Raw genomic sequence first — 21,929 nt, forward strand, 5'->3', positions numbered from 1 at the left:
AGCCAATGAGCCACACTATCTTCGTTATTTCACGTCGTTATTTCGTTCTTCAGTCAGTTTGACAGTATAACCTTCAAATTCTCAAGTATTCCAGTTTTTTCCATTAATACTCCAATTGATTATTATTAGTATAAGAGTATAGGGTTTCAGAATGTTTTAGCAGTAATTAAGGTTACAGCTTCAGTAACAAAAAAAGATTCAATGTGCAATGCATTAGATTTTCATAGACATGAATAATTAGAATGAGATGGATCTAAAAAATGTAACCTGTAATGTACTTTAAAATTATTTTGACTGTTTTTGCTGTATGATAATAGAAAACATACATCCTACTCCAGAAAAAATGTATACCATTTTCTGTTTCTAAGCATACTTCTTAAAAGTACGTTATTGAGTACGTAGTGAAGAGCTACGAATCTGCAGTAAACTATTATGAGGGCCCCGTTCTCGCCAAGTGACTCAAGATCTGAGGCGTTTGAGGGGCCCATAAACATTTTAATACATTAGTAAATAATTGTAAGATTACACTTAGAAGTTTACTTGTTGACGTGCTTACAATAAATGAAAGTGCACTTGAAAGTATTGCAAAGTATACTTTGAGGTTCTTTAGGAAGTATACTTGATGAACTGAAAGTGCACTACACAGGTTACTTTAGAGTATTCCCAAGTATACTTTGAAGTACTTGAGGAAGTATACTTGATGAATTGAAAGTGCACAACACAGGCTACTTTTCAGTATTCAAAAGTGAACTATTTTCAAAGCATACTTAAAAGTATATTAAAAGTAAACTATGTTTTAAGTATACTTCTTAAAAGTATATTAAAAGTGAACTATTTTCTAAGAATACTTCTTAAAAGTATATCAAAAGTGAACTAAAAGTGTACTATCCATATTTTAGTATACTTACAGTATACTTTAAATACTTCTTTTTTGTAAGAGTAGGTTTGTGATAGCAATAAAAGGAAGTCTGTCAACCCTGAAACTGATACAATAGGCCTAACGTTTACATTAGACATAGCCAATATTAAAACATTGCTTAGATTCAGCCCTGAAAAATTGACACGGAAACACTTATCAACCAAAATTACTTGAATAGACAGTTTGACAGTTGACAGGGACAGTGAGTGTTCAGGCGATCTTCATGAGGATGGATCAATACTTTTCTGCAAAGTTTGTCAACATTCAATCGACCATAGCCTATTCCGCGTCAAACTGTTGTGGAACATCTTCGGTCGCTCCGACAAAAGAACAGGAAGGCTATTGTAATTCCACAGTTTTTTGTCTGAATAACCGCAGAAAATGAAAACAAATCTGCAGATTTTTTGGGAGGTTTTTTTGGGACCTTTTTTCTTGGGAGGACTTTTTTGGGGGAAATTTGCACTCGCAAATGTACGAGAGGGTAGGGGGGTTTGAGTCGTGTAGTGCTGCCCATTCCCTTGCATTGGGATATTAGAAATTCGCTGTGGCAAATGTCCAACTCGGCGGAGTGGGGAGGGGGTTTGGAGTTATCTCATGCTGCATTTGCTTGCAGTCGGATATAAAAAATTCGCTCTTGCAAATGAGCCACGACTTTTCTTTGTTTTCAAAGCTGCCAACTGGGGTGGCAAAGCTATTTTTAGGGTGACAGTTGCCACCCCATGCCACCCCGGTACATCCGCCCCCGCTCTGCGGTCCTGCACGCAACCGCCACCTGAGCCTGCATTTTCTTGCACTTAAGAGACGGTCACGGTTGTTTTATTCTGTGTCGATAAAAACCTGCTTTGACGTTGTCAGAAAAGGTGAGTTTTAAGTTGTAGCAATGTATAACAATCGAACAATCATCAAGTTTTCTGAAATCAATAAAATCTTCATAAATCCAGGCTCAGTTTGCCACGTTTAGCCTAAATAATCAGATGGCTACAGTGGCGACTGGTCATTAGGGGCAGGTGGGGCAGTGCAGTTGCTGTTATCAAAAGAAGGAACTGCAACACAATTATGTTATTTTTTATTTATCTTTTTTTTACATGTTTGTTTACTTTAAATCTTTTATTATCTATGAATATAGCATCTTCCTAAATTGTTTCGTTTCATTCGTTTGTGTTAGGATTTTATTTCATGTTCATTGGTCCCTGCCTTGCTGCTTCAGACTGCGTTCTGCCGATTCGAGTTAGCATAGGCTAATCGTAAAGGTGGGGCTAGCCCCTCTCTACAGGACAATGTACATTGGATGTGGGAAAGTATTAACAGAGCCTGTTTAAGGAGAGCCTTGCCACTCCTTATTAAGCCCCATTGTACCGAATTTGGCTGCAGTTCCACCAAAGTTCCACTGGGGGTGATCGCGAGCGAGTGCATGTTGTATGGGAGTCTATGGAGCTAAACGGCTAAATTTGTCTCTTTCGCTTGATTGTCTTTGAGAAATCTCCGATTTGATTGAAGTTTTTGCATGTTCAACATGGATTATAGGTCGAAAGTTGAATGAACGAGTACTTATGTCCTTTTGATTTCTTACAGGGTGAGTCGTTGTTGACCATAACACGCTAGCATTCTGCTAATGAATGCTGATTGGTTAGTGAAGGACTGATACGACCAGAGCTCCCGCTTGATGGCATCCGTAGCGGAATCAGAATGTCAGAGCATTAGCAACATTAGCAACAACATTAGCAAGCCAAAACTCTTTCTAGCATGTGTATTGACAGGGAGAGGCTAACCTGTCAGCTGTGTTGTCGATGCCCTGAGAGAAAAAAGTAAGTGACCAGAGCTTGCCTTAAAGCAGTAGCTCTGGTTGTATGATGTGTATGACGTCAATGACATTTTCAAAAGCTTTTTAGAACAGAAAGGCGATTTAAAAAAAATCTAACAGCCAGCAGTATGTATTATTTTTGCCTCGCCTTTCAAATTCAGAATTCAAATTACTAGACAAGAAATGATATCCTGAGAAAAGTGGATTTTGACGGGTACCGCTCCATAGACCTCCATTCATTCTGCACTCGCTCGTTAGCACCCTCACATGGAATTTCAACCAGTTCAGAACCCGGAAGTTTCCCGCGAGTGGCAGTTCTCTTTATATTAGACATTTTCTGGTATTAATATGCATGCTCAGAATTCTAATCCATCAATGTAGATCACACGAATTTGATGCCAAGTGGGGCAGAGAGCCGGTAGCCCCACCATAGCGTCATCTTGTATTTCATATCTGATTGGCTGTCTGTCTGTCTGGCGCCAACATTAGTTGGCAAGAAGAAGAGTGAGTAGTCCTTTTTTGCTATCTTCACTACCCACAATCCTAAGCAAAACATTTTAGTCCTTCACAGCCTAGTCTGCTAATATAATAATAATAATAAGTTTGTCGTCGTCATCTGCCGCTTGTCCGGGGATCGGGTCGCGAGGGCAACGACCTAAGCAGGGAGGCCCAGGCTTCCCTCTCCCCGGCCACTTCCACCACCTCTTCCTGGGGGACCCCGAGGCGTTCCCAGGCCAGCCGAGTGACATAGTCCCTCCAGCGTGTCCTGGGTCTTCCCCGGGGCCTCTTCCCAGTGAGACGTGCCCGGAACACCTCACCAGGGAGGCGTCCAGGAGGCATCCTAATCAGATGCCCGAGCCACCTCAGCTGGCTCCTCTCGACGCGGAGGAGCAGCGGTTCTACTCTGAGCCCCTCCCGGATGACCGAGCTTCTCACCCTATCTCTAAGGGAGAGCCCGGACACCTTGCGGAGAAAGCTCATTTCGGCCGCTTGTATTCGCGATCTCGTTCTTTCTTTTGTCTTAAGGGCATTGTTTGGTTGACGTGATTACGGAGTGTAATACTGGCATGAGCGACTTAGGTCTGGGAGCAGTTTTAACTGTCCGAACATTGATTTGGTGAAACAACATTATGATAACGATAGTTTAAAGCAAATTGAAATGTGACTCAGAGAATTAGTAGAAGGCTAATTTTGAAATCAAACGGTGAGATTTAGTCAATAATGGCAACCTTGGGTGTTATGGGAACTTATGGGAAGTTTGTGTTTACACAGGAAGGTTGTTTTTATTTGGCAAAGGAATGTGTTTTGTTTATTGGTTCAAACACTTTGATGTTCTGAAAAGGGAACTATCGCATATACTTTAGGTATATGGGAAAACATTTTTCAAATAGTCAAATCTAGGGTTTTTAAGAGTTTTGATAAAGGTATTGGATGCAATTTGGTTACAAATGAGAAAGAGAAAATAACTAAAATATACTTTTATTTTGAGTTTGAATGTAATTTGGCTTTAAGTTTTATTTTGATGTTTTGTCAAGAGCATGACACAATGGTTGGGATAAACAGTTAGTCTGTGGTGAGATTGTATTAATGAATGGTATTAGTGCATAAGGAGGGTTATTATAACCTTTGTTCTGAAAGAATTTGGGAAGACTCATTAAGTCTGATAAATTGTGGTTATGATGGTTCGTGCTAATTAGCTTGTTTTGGACTGCAGTCAAAGCAGGTTATGAAGTTCTACCTATCTGACCTTTATAGAAAATATAGTTGGGAAAAAATGTTTGGTGACTTGCTACATTAAGAACATTATGTGGTTTATATTTTCATTTGAGAAACATACAGAATAAATTCTGGTTTGGGATGACAATGGTTTTTATCATGTCTTTGACAAAAAGAGGTGTGATTTGGTTAAACAGAGAATCTAAAATGATGTAGAGTGGATGAGTCAAACCAGGAGATTGGGTATTGATTAAAGTTATTAAAAGAAAGAACTGGTCCATCCCAGGTGGGAGGGACCATAACAGGTACTGCTCACCACACCCACTGCAGTCAAAATAGCAGAGAGGACGTCTTAGATGCATTTGTCACATTGTAAGAAAGTAAGGGACATTGATACAGGGACAGATTAGTTACTCACCACAGTCTTGAGGCACAAGTCTGACTACAAAGGGGAGTCATTCTCTTAAAGAAAGGCGCGTCTCAACCTCAGTGAAGAAACCAACCGCCAACAGAGACATAGGGTGTAGACTAAATAGGCTAAAAAGATAGGAGACAGTAAGCAGGGAAAGGTAGAAAAGATCACCCATTTCCTTGTCCGTAGTATTGTGACATCCGTGGTACCATATTTAGCTTACTGTTGCTAATATTCATAATAGTCTTCCCTATACTATGGTTTGAAAAAGTGATTGCTCCTGTATGATGCCCCTAGTGGAAAAAATAGGACAGATAAAGACAACACCGCTGAGACGAGCAGAACACACTAGTATTAAGAACTGGATTTACTGACAGAAAATTAATGGTTGGAATGGATAATGTTTAAACTTGCAAAAAGGGAAGTCCAACTGTCTTGCATGCCCCAAGCTAGACCTCAACTAGGCACAGTGCTATTCCGGCTGATTCAACAGATTACACAGGGTATAATGTGGGCTTCAACATTATAACAATAGTTTTATGTTTACTGAACAATGAAATAGCATCTCATTACTGTTCGCTATGGTTAAAAGATGCAATGTTTTAACCTCAGTGACTATGGTTGATAGATTAATATTTCTGACAGTATTTCTCACGCTTTTCATGAATTTCTCACGAAGTGAAGGGATAACTTCTGCTATATACAATTACACAATACAATTAATGGACGAGGCACAGGCATTCTCAGATGAAAGCTGTTTTTTTCCGTAATTTTCTCGGTGGTAGTAATTGATATTTGACTACGGGTTATCGTTACTGTTAGCCTAAACAATATTTATTAGTCACAATGTGTACCTTAGTAGGTGGTTATGATGGAGTCGTAGTAGTTAATATGGTCGTAGATGCGAGGAAAGAAACGTTATAACTATCATCGGGTATTTCCTAAACTAGCCCAGGTAACCAGTTGTCTCAGATCAGTTCAAGACAAAAGGTTAGCTGGATGCTGACGTAGTTGTGAAATATGTAACTAGTAGACAAACACGTAGTGCTTCGGTAGGTCACTGAGTTAAGCTGTAGAGATGATGATGTGATGCAGGTTGTATTTTAGCTCTCTTGTGATCGAATCCCACTTCATGCGAGTGAGCGAATGTTTTATTTTCTCAGATTCCATTTATTTTGTCACGGCGAATGGCTGTAATGTAGTGCTTGCTACATATGAAATGAATTGATTTCAAAACATACAGCGAATAATCACTCAGCCGTACACAAAATCGCATAGGAAACGAATAGTCACATGTTGTGTTTCAAAGGGTTAAGGCCGATTTATACTTCAGCGTCTCCGTTAACGGACAGACGCATGCATGGAGTCGGACTGATCGGTTGAATTTGTACTACTCCGAAGGCTCTGCGTGCTGAAAGCAATTCACCGCTAGAACAGTAGATGGCGCTGCACTGCAATGCTCGCTAGGTTATCGAAAAGTTGGAGCAAATTTACAAATTAGCCGCTTCATCAATAAAATAAGCACATTCTTAGAAACTACACTGCCCATTTCTCGTCACATTTGAATTCAGATGCTGATTTACATGTACTGTTTAGCTGAAATATGAATTGTAAAAACTTACAATAATGGAGGTCAAAGGATTCTGTTCTCTTGTTGGTCACGGCAACCCCGCCCCTGACGCAAGCGGTTGTTAATACGGACCAATCACAGCCAAGGGGTATCCGTAAAATGACGGAAGGACAGACGGATAGTCAGGAAAATCAGGAGGTACACGCAGAGCTCTGCAAGAGGCTCGGAGAGGACACGGAGAGGGCGTTTCTTGACGGAGAGGGCGTTCCCCGTGTGAGTGTGCGTAAAAACGCAGAAGTATAAATCGGCCTTTACGCGAAGGCTATTTTGATCGTATTGTCTGAGTTAGCTGTGACGTTGTTAGTATGAATTTTTAATATGTGGTGTCAGAGGAGCTTTGATGTTGTGGAAAATACGGCTATTGCCGCGAAACAACCCCAAATACGTGCATAGTAGCCTACATTCGGGTAGTGTCTATGGGAACCAGTTGATTCAGAAGAAGCCAAATCAAAATGTTACCTGAAGGCCAACGTAGTTAACAAATACGTAAAGATTTTGCTAAATAATGTGAGCTGGTGTAGCTCGCAGTGTAAATCAACTGTCTGCGATGCTTATGTATTTTGGCTCTAGTGAGATCGAATCCCACTTCATGCGAGCCTGCAAATGTTTTATTTTGTCTCCATTTATTTTGTCGCGAATGGTAGCCCAATGTAGTGCGCCTATTGGCCTACTTTCATATTTCCCGCTGCAAATATGAGATCGGACTTGAAAATCGCCAGTAATATGTTTGCAAATTTGCGACAAATCTGGTGATGGAGGCAGACTGATAGGTGCACGCACAGCTGGGGAACCAGTTGAATTGGGAACCAGTTGGGACGTACCACCGGCGCTTTCAAACAATCTGTAAATTGTGGCTAGCAACCGCAGCCAGCTTGCCTCTAGCAAACTTCTTTTGAATTTGCCATGTCTCCCTAAATTAATGTCAAACGTATTTACGTTTTGGGGGCATATTTTCAGTTAACAAGGCTCACGACGCACTTGTTCCGGGAGTACAACAGTACTTAGGAATGGTTTGCTTGCCCCAATGTTAGTTTCCTCGAGGATCACAATGAGGCTGTGTCTACTACCGCGCACTTGTGCACTTCGAGCACTGACTTTCAGTGCTTAGGGCACTTCACTCACAAAACCGGCAGTGCACTGAAAGTACCCGGATGGTACACTGTAAACGGTCCAAAAAAACTGTGTACAACGATGGACAATACTCGCCCTAAACGGATGCCATCTTGACTACGTAGCGGAAGAGGAGGAGGCTTTCGGCAGCCTTTTCCACTTGGGGTGGAGAAGCGCGTTCATTTTGGCAGGTTTTGCGGGTGTCGCGAGCAGATTTGCGTCCGTCACTTCCGCCAAGTGTTTAATGTAAAGGCCGTTATATGGTACTCCGTACTTCACAATTACGGACACATGGGAACGGCCTACACATAGATGGAACGCCCTGGAACACCCTCTCCCTCGTCTCTGGGGCCTTCGGAGAGCTCTCCCGTGCACCGTTGAAATTCCTGTTGATCCGTCATGCCGTGCTGTACAGCGACGGATACCCCTTGGCCTTGATTGGTCCGCTACGACATCATTTCCAAACAACATAATTTCCGGAATCTCACATTTCTGTACCTCGCGTTTCCTGTTTCATTCCGTATATCACAATACCTCCATGTTTAAAATCCACAAAAAAACCTAAGAAGATGGAGATCACCAACACAGAAGAGCGCATTGCTGAGGAGGTACGCAAATATCCTCACCTCTTCAACACATCAATAAAAGACTATAAAGATGCGCGAATGACGGCCAATTTGTGGCGATCAATATCTGCAGCGGTAGAGCTGGACCCTAAAGACTGCGCAACGCAATGGAGGAGGTTGCGCAGGTTGGATCTTTTTGTTTCCAATTATATCAGTCTTTTTGTTTATCATTTTTCACATTGGATTATACACTTGGTGGTGGAGAAATGAATTCACAACCCCAGAGCCTTGTCTATATCGTATTGTCTCGTCACATGATCAAATAGAGACTTGCCATTGCACAACAACATACATATTAACCAGCAATCGTCATTGCTAATCACAAAAATACCAAAGAAAATAAGAACGTATTCATTTCATGGAATCGTTTTTTAATAGTTTCTATAGTGTATATAAGATAAGCATATCATTTTGTTATAGAGTGCTACTATTTTCCCCACAAATAATACCTACCATGATAGAGATAAGTTTGCTCTTTCAGGTGGTTATATAGCATTAGACACAGTCCTTAATATAATATTATGTGACTGCACCTGCTGCACTCATCGTCTGATTAGTGACAGCTGGTAGGAGGGTCACACGTGTGATGAGAGGTGGGAGATAAACAACGACGATTTCTAACTTAAAAAGACGCAACAAAGCAACGTGTTTTCGACAAAAAAAACGCTTCTCCCCTACTGTTCTGGCGGTGAATTGTTTTCAGCACCCCCAGCCTTCGGAGAACCATAAAGGAAACAGAAATGCTAATTAATCCGTCCTATCCGGCGGCCCGCCCATCCGTAACGGAGTCTGAGTACCATACTGGCACCTTAAGTGTTCCATTTCAGACAGCACTTATCAGCGACGGAGTGCACTGAATATGTAAGTGCACTGTTTTGCAGTGCACTGTATTGCAGTGTACTTCGTAAAGTGTGCGGTAGTAGACACAGCCAATGACTCGCTTAGAGACTTAAGTCTAACCCTAATATTGTTGGTCTTGTGGTTAGTTAGTGGTAACTGAGTAAAAATGTTGTACTCGCTGCGATATATTGTTTTTATTGTTGCTTGTTTTTCCACAGGTACACTTACACTTATAGTGGTCCATGTTGTTAATTGTAACATAACTACATGCTTTTATGGTTCTTACCTTTGGCATTTTGGTTGTTCACAATATGTGCTTCATGTTTTGGCTACTCGCAATGTTTTTGGGGCTATCTTGTTGTTATTATCAGTGACCTATGCTCTTTGTAAAGCTCTTTTGGAAGTCGCTTTAGATAAAAGCATCTGCTAAATGAATGAATGTAAACGTTAACAGACGGCACTGTTTGAATCGCAATTCCATCTGAAATACTGCCAGTGACAACGTTGTTACAGTAGCTTGTTCCAAGGGGGGTTCGCTTGTTTCAAAAGCGGGTTCGTTTTTTTTAAAGGGTGTTCTTAAAGGAGCGATTGACTGGGTTTTTGGGGTATTTCACACTGTTCCTTAAGGTCTCGGAATAGGGTATGTAACATTGGTTGGGTTGAAAATGGCCTGGGTGCTCTTCTATGCCCCCTGATAGATCCTCTGAAATGTTCCCGGGAAAAAACACTAGATTTTCTCTTTTAATGGTATGCTCATTAATATTTTGATAAGCTGCGCGCTGATTGGTTGGTTTTCAACGAGTGAAGCTGGGGAGCAAAAACGCAACACGGCCAGCAACACTCACTGAAACTTGAAATAAAAACGTGCAAATAAATGTATTATGTCTACACAACACTGTTTTCAACAGATTGACTACATATCATTTGAAATTATAACATTACTTGTTTCCACTTCTGTTGTTGAAGCAAACTGGATTGACTTGGGTGGGTAGAACGTTAGGCTTAGCAACCAAACCATATCGTGGTTCAACTCGGCTTCAGTAAGCTAGCTCTAGATATCTTGCTGAAAAATAACCTGACAAAGATCTGGACAAACATGCATCTTTAATTGTAGATTTACATGACATGGGTTATGTATTTGAATGAAACAGTCAGGACCATGAAACAACATTAGCCCCATTGCCAATAAACTAGGCTAAATGATCACACATTCTACCTATGCTCTTGCATTAGCAAGCTAAACTAGTTTACATGCCTACTACAGTCTAGGTGTTACTAGTAACAGTTAACTACTAGCAATGCTAACGTATCCTGTATCTAGCACCTGCCTTTCTCCAGTTTTTTTAAATAGATTATCTAGACAGGCGTTAGCAATAAGCCAGACTGCTCTTCGTTTTCTGGCTAGTCATTTGATGTTGGTAGAAACGTATTTAGCATTCTACCTATGCTATACACAGGACACGTTAGCATTGCTAATAACTGTTAGCACAACATCATACTGTCCTTACAGCTTGCGGTTGCAATGATTATACGGTCGGAACAGCACCTCTTTCCAGGTTCAGCTTCCTAGCAAATCCTGCTTGAAATTGTCCAAGGTTGTCAAAACTGTCTTCGGTGAAATGTTCAGAGCAAATGAAGGATTGTCGATCTTCGCCGGGATCTTCTCATAAACAACAGCAGCCATGCCTGTCGAATGTTTGGCTCTTTGGGAAGACTGAGTGTTAGCCTTCCCTGTACAGCCTGGAACACAGCATTTATGGCCGTGGTCCATTTTCAATATCCTTGTTATAATTCAAAACGTTCTTCTTTGTAATTCCTTATAAGTAGCCTACACAGAGCAGCGCGCAGCTAAACTAGTATCGGAGAAAGACTCTACCTCGGGCTGGTCTGGATGTACATTTTGGGGCGTGACAAAGATACAGACCAGAGCCAAAAAGGGCGGTCCCCGGTCCTACGTCACACCGGTGGCTTTGTTGAAAAGCTAGCGTTTTACAGCCAAATTTTTTCTTTTTGAGATTTGCATAGGAAAGAGGTGCAATGGACTTTCATATTCACTGTATGTTCATTTTACCCAGCGAACTGTCATTATTCAACTATGACAAGGTAAAATTGGTTTTGAAATCAATCGGCCCTTAAATGAATTATGCAATATGAGTAGGCTAAATGCTTGAAAATATCACTAAAAGGGAAAACGGACCCACCTGCAACCGACGCAAGCAAGCACACCCTACAATTTCCCCAGAAATTGTACCCTCTCTAGTTATAATAAGATTAATTGATTTGGGATATATGGTACATATATTGTTATTTGGCAAGTGCATCTCAGGAGAAATCCAAAAGTATTGTAACTAGTAGTGCAACTAATTACTTTCAGAAGTAAGTAATCTAGTATGGTAAAGCATTACTTTACACATTACTAGTTACTTTTTTTTAATCCATTACTTTTTTGAGTAACTACCCCAACATTGTTAACAACACATTCTTCTGTGATGTGATGCACTTAAAACTCATTTTCAATTTCACTTTACAGCACATTTAGACAGCCCCTTTTAAATTTGAGAACATCTCCGCGGTGCATTATGGGATACAAAATGGCTATATCACTGATAAACAGGAGAGTGGAGTGTGCAAGATAATCCTTATAGCTTCAATCATGTAAAGGCTGAAGTCCACGATATATTGTAAAATGATTAAAGTGTTTCTACTTAGCATAATAACTAATGGATACGAGTCAGTAACGTTATTTTCTGTTAATAGTAATAAAATCAACAATTAGCTACCATGGTAAGTTGCTACTACTACTAGCCACTTCTATCGCTAGTTTAGCTAGTTCAAGTTAGCTATATTTTGCCAGCTCACAGTAGGAAGATCTAAAATTTACAAACCTGCTCTGTTTAGTCATGCGACTTCGTGGTGGTTAATTCCCCATACGTTGCATGGGTTGTAAAGTTTGGAACGCGTTTTGTCACCTTAGTTTGGCTGACTAATTAAATGATCCAATCATTGCCCATGTAGCCAACCTAGCTAGCTAGTATTTTAGCAGAGCTAGCCTCTGTACAGTAGGCTACGGCTAGCGCTAACGGAATATATTATAATAGATCCAGACCCAGGTAGTAGTTCCTGAACTAGCCAGTGTTAGGTAAATACATTTACGTAATGTCTTAACTGATTCACTGAGTGCTATATTAACTAGCTAACTATATTCTTACAGTGCCAGTTAGGTCATTGCTAGATGCATTTCATATGTTGACAGTCTCCAGGAAATAAGACCCGGTGCAAAAACATCGTGCTACATTGTAATGTGTGTCAACTCAATAAATTCATTTTCATTTGCTAATCACTAAGGAAATTGAAGAGATCACTGTAATCGTAAAAGTGGTTTATTTTATTGCTAGTCAGCACAATTGGAGTCTACAGTGAGGAATGAATCCAGCGCGAAAGAGGACGAAGGTAGAGGATCAAGAAGCAGAGGTAATATTAGCACTCAAGCAGGACCGGCCGACCAAACTAAATATTTGTTTAGGGCCGAGCGATTGGTTCGGGCAAAAAGAACATTGGTCACATTTTATTTTATTCTTTTACTAATCAGAGGGTCCCCAACAGTAATTTTGTTAAGAGTCCCAAAACCTTAGGGCCGGCCCTGCACTCAAGATACTCCCAATTTAAAAGCTAACTTCACTTAGTGTCCAGAAGCAAAACTCTTCAGGTGACAATACCCACTGCTTCATGCTGTTTTCTTAACTGTCCTTTTGACCCAGGGAAAGAAAAGAGAAAACGAAAGCGCAGCCGCAGTCGATCATCGTCATCCTCTTCCAGCTCATCATCTTCATCCTCTTCTCCATCCTCCTCTCACTCCTCTCACAGTAGGAGCAGTAGCAGCGGTCAGTACTCTGTAATTATGTTTTCCCATTGGGTTTGCTCTGAGTTATCTGTAGATAAATGCTAAATCTATATATATTCAATGAACTATCAACAAATGACTTACATTACCAGTTACTGAATATCAGCAGAGCAGTTGTTGACATTATGTTAATCGTACAGGAACCTCTCAAAACATATTTTCACAGTATTTTGTATAAATGGTAAAAGCCCCATAGAGTTCATCTCAGTTGAAAATAAATTGTAATTGTTTCTCCTCTTTAGATTCAAACAGCAAGTCCAGAAAGCATTCCAAAAAAAGGAAAAAGGAAAAAATGCACAAAAAGGTTATCAAACAAAGTCTGTTTTACAGGTTGTGAAATGTTTTTAAAGATGTACAGATACTCAGGGAGGCTTGGTGCTGAACTGATGTGTGACCAATGTGAAATGTTGTTAATAGAAGGGGAAGAAAGAAAAGAAACGTAAGCGAAAAAAGGAAAAGAAAATTAAAGGAGAGGAGGAGACCTCCGGACCTGTGCAGATTTCCAAGGTAGAATGAGTTAGTTTTTGTGATCTAAAAGTGTACTTTATCTTTTATCTTTTACATATGTCTTATGTGTCTTTCAGTACTTGAAGGAGCGAAAGAGAAGTGGCAAGTACAGCATGATCTCAGGGAAGAAAATTAAACTGAAAGTGAAGAAGTCAAAGAAAGACAAACAGGTGATTCTCTTCATATTTCATTCAGGTGACATGATTATGAGTTTTGTTGGTATTTGTGAACAGGAGTCTGTTTTCCTTTTTGTTTTCATCAGAGAGACAAAAACCGTGCAGAACTGCTTGAGTTCCTCAACTCTACACTTTGATGTGAATGCCCTCACCATTAGTTGTGTTCCGGACTCTTCCAGACTATCCTGAACAGTCTTGTTTTGTTTTATAGAAAGTAGTATCACAATTTTATTAGAAGGTTTATTGCATTCAAGACTGTCACACTGTTTCCCCATATATTACTGCTGCACTGTGTGCGGCCCAGCAAATTAGAACAAAAACCTGTTAAGCAATCGTAGATTCAACGGCTAACATGATTAACAGGATGTCTATTCAGATTATTCAAATGTAATTCCAGTTTCTATATTGCATTGCTAGACTTGTTGTTTTAAGAAAGATGTTATATTCAATTGATTTGTGTAATATTATGCTAGGGAAATCTTTGCAAGTTGATAATGAATAATTTAAAAAGTCAGAACATATAGTATGTACACTTTTCAAACCTCAAACTGTGTCATTCCCATGTAACACCAACTTTCCTTGGATAACAGCATGGGTATTTTATATTGTGGATTTTTAGGTGGCAAATTGATGCTGCTTAACCAGTTAGAATTTTTTTTTCTCCCGACAGCAATGAACTGCTGGAAATACAGAAACTGTAATGTGTAATGTTCCACTGTTCAATAAAACATCACTGTCCTTTGAGAGTTCTTTATTGCTGTCATTGAAAAAAAAGATGAGTCAGTGATCTTGGGCCCTGAATGAAGTACTCTTGACTGTAACTTGAAAGAGAACCTCCTGTTCCACAAGTAAACAGGATTACATAAACGTGAACCATTTTACAGAATACCATGAAAAGGAACACATTACCAGTACTGACTTGCCAGAAGGATGACAATAAAGCTGGTTTTCCGGCCCAAGGGGAGTGTCATAATTCTGTAGTGTGTATTGTTGAGTATCCCTCCTGGAACTGATTAGAACATGACTGTTATGTAATTAAGAAAATGGCTTTGTAAAAATAATCTGACGCCATCAAAAATAGCATTGCAAAGGTACCAATAAATAAGTGCATTACAAAGCATAGCATAAAAAGTAAAAGTATTGATGAAAATTGACCGGGATTAGATCCAAGTGTTTATTGACCATGCTGTGTGATAGAGATGGAGAGGCAGCGTTCTGCTAATCGGTCAGGTCCTAGAGATGTATCCTGCATCCCTCACCAGATAGTTGCCTGCTGTACGACACCTTTCTGAACTGTACCAACACACTGTCCTGGTGGAGTCGCCATCCATCAGACCACTTTACCACTGAGGCCTTTGTGTCTGAAATCAGGCATGCTCCATACTCTCTGGGCCTTTTCTGGTCCCTCCTGGCCCTTCTCCACGTCCTCCGACACTGTCTTCAGGTCACCGAAACCAGTCCCCTGGGTGGCAGCGGAGGAGGTCAGGCCCATGGTGCTGCCGAAGGGGTTGATCCTGACGCGGGACTTGAAGCTCATGAGGGACATGCTGCTCATAGCCCGTCTGCTGCTCCACTGGCGGGCAAGGCGCTGACCCTCCTCCTCCTCCCGCATGTGCTCCAGGGCCTCCAGGAGGACGGAGCGAAGCAGGCCTGCCATCTCCTGAACCTCCGGCTCATTCTCTACCACAGCCTGGCGGAACCTGGGCAGAGGAGACAAACGAGAGCTTTCACTAAATACAGAACTGGTTTAATAAGACACGCATTGATGTCAAACTTCAACCTCTCCCATGACTGTGAACAGTATTCTTTTTAAATGCCGTATAATAATTAAAAATATCTTACCAACCCCTGTAGTTGGTTTTGATTCAGTCTTTACTTTGCTAAAAATGACAGATTGGGAGAAAAACCATGTGTTGCTAATTTCTGAAGATAACCTCTCAAATGGGTCAGAAAGTGAACGATTCAGGAGAGACAGCTCTAACATCGCCCAACATGACACCACAACTGCACTCTGAAAAGCTTTTCTCCAAAATGTCTGCCCTTGTAGAGCTTCATATTAGATTTTTTCTGAGCCTGTTAGACATTGGGGCTCTTAAAATGCCCTTGTTCATCAGTGGCTGGTGGATAATGGTAGGACTTCAAGCTAGTGGTCTTGAGAAGCAGGCCTTCCAACCAAAGCCACTTACCACCATCCCCCTGCCTCCTTTCCCCCAAGCAGCCGATAAGTCTCAGTGTCTTAAAATAGACAGCACACATTGGACCTCATTTGTTGACATGGCCAATTTTTCCCCCTGCTCTCCTTCCTTGCCCGACCTTACAGTTTTTATTTTTCTCTTCTACTGATTATCAGATCTGCTGCGATGGTTGCCCACAATATTATTTTTGTTGTATTTAAAGCATATTCCAAGCATCCTCATGAGTCTCTAACCCTTTGCAACCCTACTGCCAAATGTTTATATTTTCTATGTCCAATTGAGAGGACATCTTGGGCTTTTCAATGATGTCACAGATTTGACTTACCTCAGGAATCACTGTATGGTATTATAGACATTTATTTTCCTCCGAATATTTTATTACCCAAATGTTTATGGTGTGTAAAATGTGAAATAAAAAATATACTGGTTCTCAGGAGGATATATCACAAATAATCAAGCTAAACTTTCATTACATTTCTTGTGACATTTCCTATTCCTAACCATTCAAAAATAATGATCAAGTCAAGTGTGTTTGAGCAAACACCTATTATCACAGATTCTTAAGGACGTCAAAGGTGCAGAGCTTTTTGTAATCCCATGTGGCTTGTGCACTTGAGGGTGGTTTTCAGTTTGCCCGGTCACAACTCCATATCCCTCAGGCTCCACAGCCAGGCATGTAATTACTGACAGAAGCAATCAACAGCACCACATTTCACAACAGGTGCCTAATCTGCTGGTTAGGGAAACAGGGACCATGGTTTGAGGGTGAGGATGCATCATGGGATCAAGACTGATCAAAGCCAGCTGAGTGAAGTTGAGGCTTTTCAGAGGATAAATTTTTCTGACTTGGTAAGTTAGATGGAGAGAGGTCAGGATCATTCCTCCTACCTCAGTATGACGGCTCCGCAGTAGGGAGGGTGTATTTTGGAGCAGAGGTCCTCCAGGCCCAGCCTCTCTCCTGCGGAGATGTCAAAGGTGCTGCGGGGGGTGTTGACCAGCCAGCTGTAGTCCACTCCTGTCTGCATCCGCCGGTACTCGTTCTCCCTCTCCCGCTGCTGCCTCCCGGCCTCCTTCAGCTGCCAGCTCAGCTCCAGCATCAATGTGTCGGTCACCACGTCAGCTGGGTCCCTCCGGGGGGTCCGGTAGTGCGGCTCGCTCCAGTTAAACCACGAGGCCATCTCCTGGTCTACCTTGCTGCCTGGGCTGGGAGGAAGCAGTTAAAAAGGACTTTACTTCACTGAGACACACAGAGGTATGATTCTGACCTCAAAGAAGACAAGCGGAGAATGAAACTCAGGGCTTATAAAGACTCCAGTACAGTGTTTGAAAGTCTACTAATAACAACAGGTATATATCAAGAACTAAGTCTGCAAGTTGGCTGGAACAGCTTGAAGCCTGATATACCTTAACCAAACTCAGAACCTCAGATCTAAAAATACAGCAAATACTAAAACAAAAAGGTGTTTACACCCACACGCCTGTTATTCAGCTGTAAGCAGTGGTCCTTCACACAGTGCTGTCATCCATGTGTAACTTCCACCAACTGTCACCTATGGATGATTCTTGAATGTTTGGTCGGAACAGCAGATTACATCAATGTCTGGAGTGTTTCCTTAGTTTGGATGGCTTTTACTTTTGAGGTAAGGGCAGGTAGATTGATACTCTCACAGCTCGCACTACATAGCTTTATGTCAGAGAGAGAGACAGAGAGAGAGACAGGGAGATAGAGAAACAGAGAAAGAGACAGTGAGACCATGACTAGTCCCAGCACTGCCCAGAATGTTAGATGAGTCTTTAGACGAGTACATCGTACCTGACTAGTATGTTGTAATTGATGCCACAGCTGAGGCTGAATTAGTTTTAAAGTTAAAAACTGGTAAGAATTCCCCCCCCAAAAAAACATTTACACTTGTTGTGTAAGCTGATGAGGCCCTCATTCTCAGTGCCAGTGGAATGTGAAACTGTAATCTTTGAAACAGTCTACTACTTTCCTGCCAATTATGTTCCAGCAATCCTGTTCCAGCTAATCCCCTGGCGAGGGTGGCCTTCTTCCTGGTCTTATTTTGTGAAACCACTGTCAATCAAACTCAAATACCGTTTCCCATATTACAATTTATTTTACAATGCCACCTTTTGAAGCTTAAAAAAAGAAAATAAATACATATATATATACCTCTGTTTGTTTGCCTTTGTGTTGTTAAATGCTTCATCGATTTACATAAACAATTAGGTGTCCAGTAGCTCAGAAATATACACTAATTATTTCATTATGTCAATCTAATAAAACATTTTAAACTGAAATTCTAATACCATTAAATGTGAATTCAGATTGTGTAACTTAATTTGCTTACCAAAATGTTTCTTTTAGTTCTTGGTCCTTGAAAAAGGGATGTGAAAAACATTTTTTTTTAAATGTTTGAACATGAGAATGAGAATTTAAGGAGGTTTTTCATTTAATGAAAGCATGTTGTGTGAATAAATGCACTACTGACCTATATCCAACCCTCTTCCTATTCTCAACTGGCGCTTTCTCCCTTAGGTTGCTTGCATTTGCAGAGGAACCAGTGAATTTTCACAAGGCATCTGGTGTGCCCTACTCTTATTTGTACTTGTGGTCCCAGTTATGCTTTAATTACACGAAAGAAGCTCCCAGACTACCACTAACACATTGTCTTAAATAGTCTCAAGCGCCACAGCTCAGCTGTTATTTATGAGGCAGCAATTTCACCCATAAAATGAAGGCAGATTTACAATTTGAAGTCGTTTATTTCTATAGCTTTGACTAATCAAACTGTTCTTACCCCAAATTCACAATTATTTATTTCACATTTCCCATATCAACCAAAAAAGTACTGGTTAAATTAAATCTGCTTACCTTAACCCTTGTTTGTTTAGGACTCAGTAAGTAAATGTACCAAACTGGTGGTTTGTTATGTTAGTCAGATCTGAGTCAGATGAGTTGATGTGCTGCCGGTGTCTTCAGGTGATTCCCTGCTTGCTAGTGAAGTATTTGAGCACACTCTCTCCCCCCTTATAATTTGAACTGCTTTTACACACTGCACACGCACACACACACTTATACACAAACACACACACATACTGCACACACAGTCCCCTCCTCCTCCCAGTGGATATCTGGCCTGTTGTTGCTTGTTCCTAGAGGTTGGCGGCAGTGTCTCAGAGGGGACAGTTGGATCCCAGCCCCTGCTAAAGTGCTCACGTAACCCTTATGGTTCACTGTTGCCATAGTGATGCTCCTAAGCCTATTTGGCCACAATAAGCTCCATCAGCTGAGAGGGAGACAGAGTGATAGAGAGGGAGATAAAGAGGTGGGGGGTTGAAGGTAAGAGAGAGCGAGAGAGAGATGATGAGAGTGATTGTGTAACATGGCTGCTTCATAGGACCGCTGTATTAGAGGTGGGTGGTGTTGTTACACTTTCAAAGGTTAGCATGTAATATTCTCCTAAACCTAATGAGCTCTACTATCAGAGCACTTCCTCATGTGCTGCATCTATGAAGGATAATAACAGACACATATGAGCATTTATTTGCACGTGTGTGTGTGAGAGAGGGTGTTAGTCTTTGTGTGTAAATGTGTGTGCAAGCATGGATTCATAAAAACCTCTACTGTGTGTACATGTCTTGTGTGGATGGCTTTTTAAATGTTTGTGTGTCTGTGTATGGCTGCTTGGTTTATTGTGTAGGAGGTGAGCCTGCCCATGAGCGAGCACCAACAGTATATAATCTACACCGAGGCCTCTTTCACTCTCTTTCCCTCGACCCCCATCCTGACCCAGCAGCGCTTCTACTAAACCATCCTGTCAGCCAGGCAGTGTGTCCATGTCTGTGATGGCGCCATGCCTCAAGACCAATCCAGACAGATGTCTATGGGGGTAATCTTCAGGAACAGCTTTCATGCTCCGCCCCTCCTCCTCCTAGCTGAGCTTACCTCAATCTGGACTCTGTAAACATATGCCTCACGTATGGCTGCAGGTGGTGGATGTCCAGGTGGTAGTCTGTGGACTGCACCTGAGGAGGCAGGGTGTTTCAGGTGTAGCTCCCCAGATCACATGCCTTCTCTTGTGACATCCTTAGTTGGACCATTTCTGGCAGTCAGAGAAATGTAGAGACAAAAATCTCAAATTGTACATTGTTATAATATATATATATATATATATATATATATATATATTGAATTATCATGGGTTTGCTGTTTTTGAGTGGCTTGTTTCAGGATAAATTTGTATTTGATATCAAATAAATCAAACTAGATACAAATAATCATCCACCCAGGAATACTGGGAGCTAAGCACATTTTTCAACCTAATAACACATGAAACAAGTCCGATGTATTCCTAAAGACGTTGTCTCAAGTCAACCACTAGAGAGAGCTCTCACACCACTTTTGAGAAAATCTTCACCAGTGAGTCAAATGACTGGTCAGAAGTTGTAATGTCAACCAGTAGCGGACTGGCCATTGGGAGCACCGAGAGAATTCCTTATGGGCCGAAGCACTTCTGGGCCGGAGGGCCCCGTGCCTTACAATATTTATTTATTTTCCGGCAGAAGATTGTGCGACACGGTTGACCTGCAACACGGATGGCCGGCCCCCCTTTCCCCCAGGACGGTTGGTCTATTCCAAATGAACGTCTATGCAGCCCTTAGTGCCGCTTAAGCACAACAGTGACACTGATAGATTGAAAGCTAGCAAGTAAATACTATACAAAGATGGAAAACCAGGCTAAGAAACATGAACGTAAATACCTTCACTAGACAATGTTTTATCAATTGAACAAATTATGTTCGTTCGTTTTACATAAAGCTCCAAAAACTATTTTTCGCTCAAATCAGCCAAAATAATTCGCTCGCGCGCGAACTTGCATTAAGCGTGGAAGTCCTTAACTAGCATCACATCAGGCACAGAATTTGCATGCATTGGCTTAGCGCTTTCTGTGGTGGCGTAGACGGGACCGGTTCTGGTGGGCCGGTCTGGATCGAAGTTCAGGGCCTATCTTTACTCCCAGTCCGTCCCTGATGCCAACTTAACCTCAAAACTTGGTTTTGACTAATTGATCAACATTAATTGCTGTGTGTGAGGATAAGTTATGTGGATGTTATTAGGCTTAACATAAACAAGAACAAGAAAATTACATCAAGTTGAGATATCATTCAAGAATAACTCAGCTAAATTAAGCCACACGCCCACCCCTTAATCAAACAATTTGTCTGTGTTCATACCCATCCCTGGGTCAATAGGCACGCAAAGAAAATAGCTGAGTATCTATCTGTATACTGCAAGAGCCTAACAGGTCATTCAGTACAGTTAACGGGCATTACATGTGTCTCCTCCACAAACTTCTGTCCTCCCTCACTTTCCCTTCAAAGGCTTGCACATTATAAAACATCAGTCCTTCTCTCAATCACTGGGCAGACAAAGTAACAGCCTACGCCACACAGTTGGGGAGAGAGTAGTGGAGTACTGTGGACACAAGCAGACTGAATAAAACCATTGTTCCATTGTCTGTCTGATCCTCATGCAGCGTCTATACCCGCATCTGAACATTGCGTCACTGTCCACTGGCTTGCACACTATACTGAACGGTGCAGTCACATGTTGAGCCCATTGCCACCATGAGTCAGCTACTTGTCTCCATATTGGAGTCACATTTCATGTGGTGGGGAGAGGAAGAAATAAAGGACTAGGAGATCATGAAAGAAAGGGTAGAAAGAAGATAAAATGAGAAGGTGGGGGGGTGGCAAGAAATGTGAACCTAGACTTGAATGAGTGTACGCACGATGGGTGTGTGGTTCTGCACAGTGCTGTGTCTATGACATGAGTGCGAAAGAAGCACCTGACTGATGTCTTGATGACTGATGTCCTGATGACTTTTGACACCAAAGCCTTTCCATTTTGATAGGCCGTTGTCATTTGAGAAAACTGAGGGAAATCCTCAGACGTGAAATGTATTCGTCGTGCATGGTCTTTTTCATGATGTTAATTTCTTATCCAATTATTTCTTATCTTTAAAAAAAAAAGTCTGACACAACAGTGAATAAGACAAATTGGACCATACATGAAGGAAAACTTAAAAAGAA

At 41.3% G+C, this 21,929-nt stretch overlaps 2 protein-coding genes across 3 annotated transcripts; one reads left to right on the top strand and one right to left on the bottom strand.

Moving 5' to 3' along the window:
* Positions 1-11,617: 11,617 nt before the first annotated feature.
* Positions 11,618-14,382, top strand: LOC146286389 (uncharacterized). 2 transcript variants are annotated; one of them, XM_084700839.1, is made up of 7 exons: positions 11,618-11,838; positions 12,450-12,525; positions 12,813-12,935; positions 13,198-13,259; positions 13,376-13,462; positions 13,540-13,632; positions 13,725-14,382. In XM_084700839.1, exons 1-7 carry the CDS (start codon positions 11,836-11,838, stop codon positions 13,773-13,775), a joined length of 495 nt encoding a protein of 164 aa, XP_084556965.1. In that variant the 5' UTR covers positions 11,618-11,835; the 3' UTR covers positions 13,776-14,382. The 2 variants fall into 2 exon arrangements, with proteins under 2 accessions (XP_084556965.1, XP_084556964.1); XM_084700838.1 differs by having other exon boundaries at positions 11,620-11,838; positions 13,373-13,462.
* Positions 14,383-14,384: 2 nt separating this feature from the next.
* On the bottom strand, positions 14,385-17,011 carry rd3 (retinal degeneration 3, GUCY2D regulator). Its single transcript, XM_084700837.1, has 2 exons — positions 16,722-17,011; positions 14,385-15,338 (listed from the first exon to the last, which is right to left on the bottom strand). The coding sequence occupies exons 1-2, from the start codon at positions 17,009-17,011 to the stop codon at positions 14,969-14,971; spliced, it is 660 nt and encodes a 219-aa protein (XP_084556963.1). The 3' UTR covers positions 14,385-14,968.
* Positions 17,012-21,929: the final 4,918 nt, after the last annotated feature.

This window comes from Hypomesus nipponensis, chromosome 6 (genome assembly GCF_054491055.1).
Source record: "Hypomesus nipponensis isolate SF chromosome 6, ASM5449105v1, whole genome shotgun sequence".
Lineage (NCBI taxonomy): Eukaryota > Metazoa > Chordata > Actinopteri > Osmeriformes > Osmeridae > Hypomesus > Hypomesus nipponensis.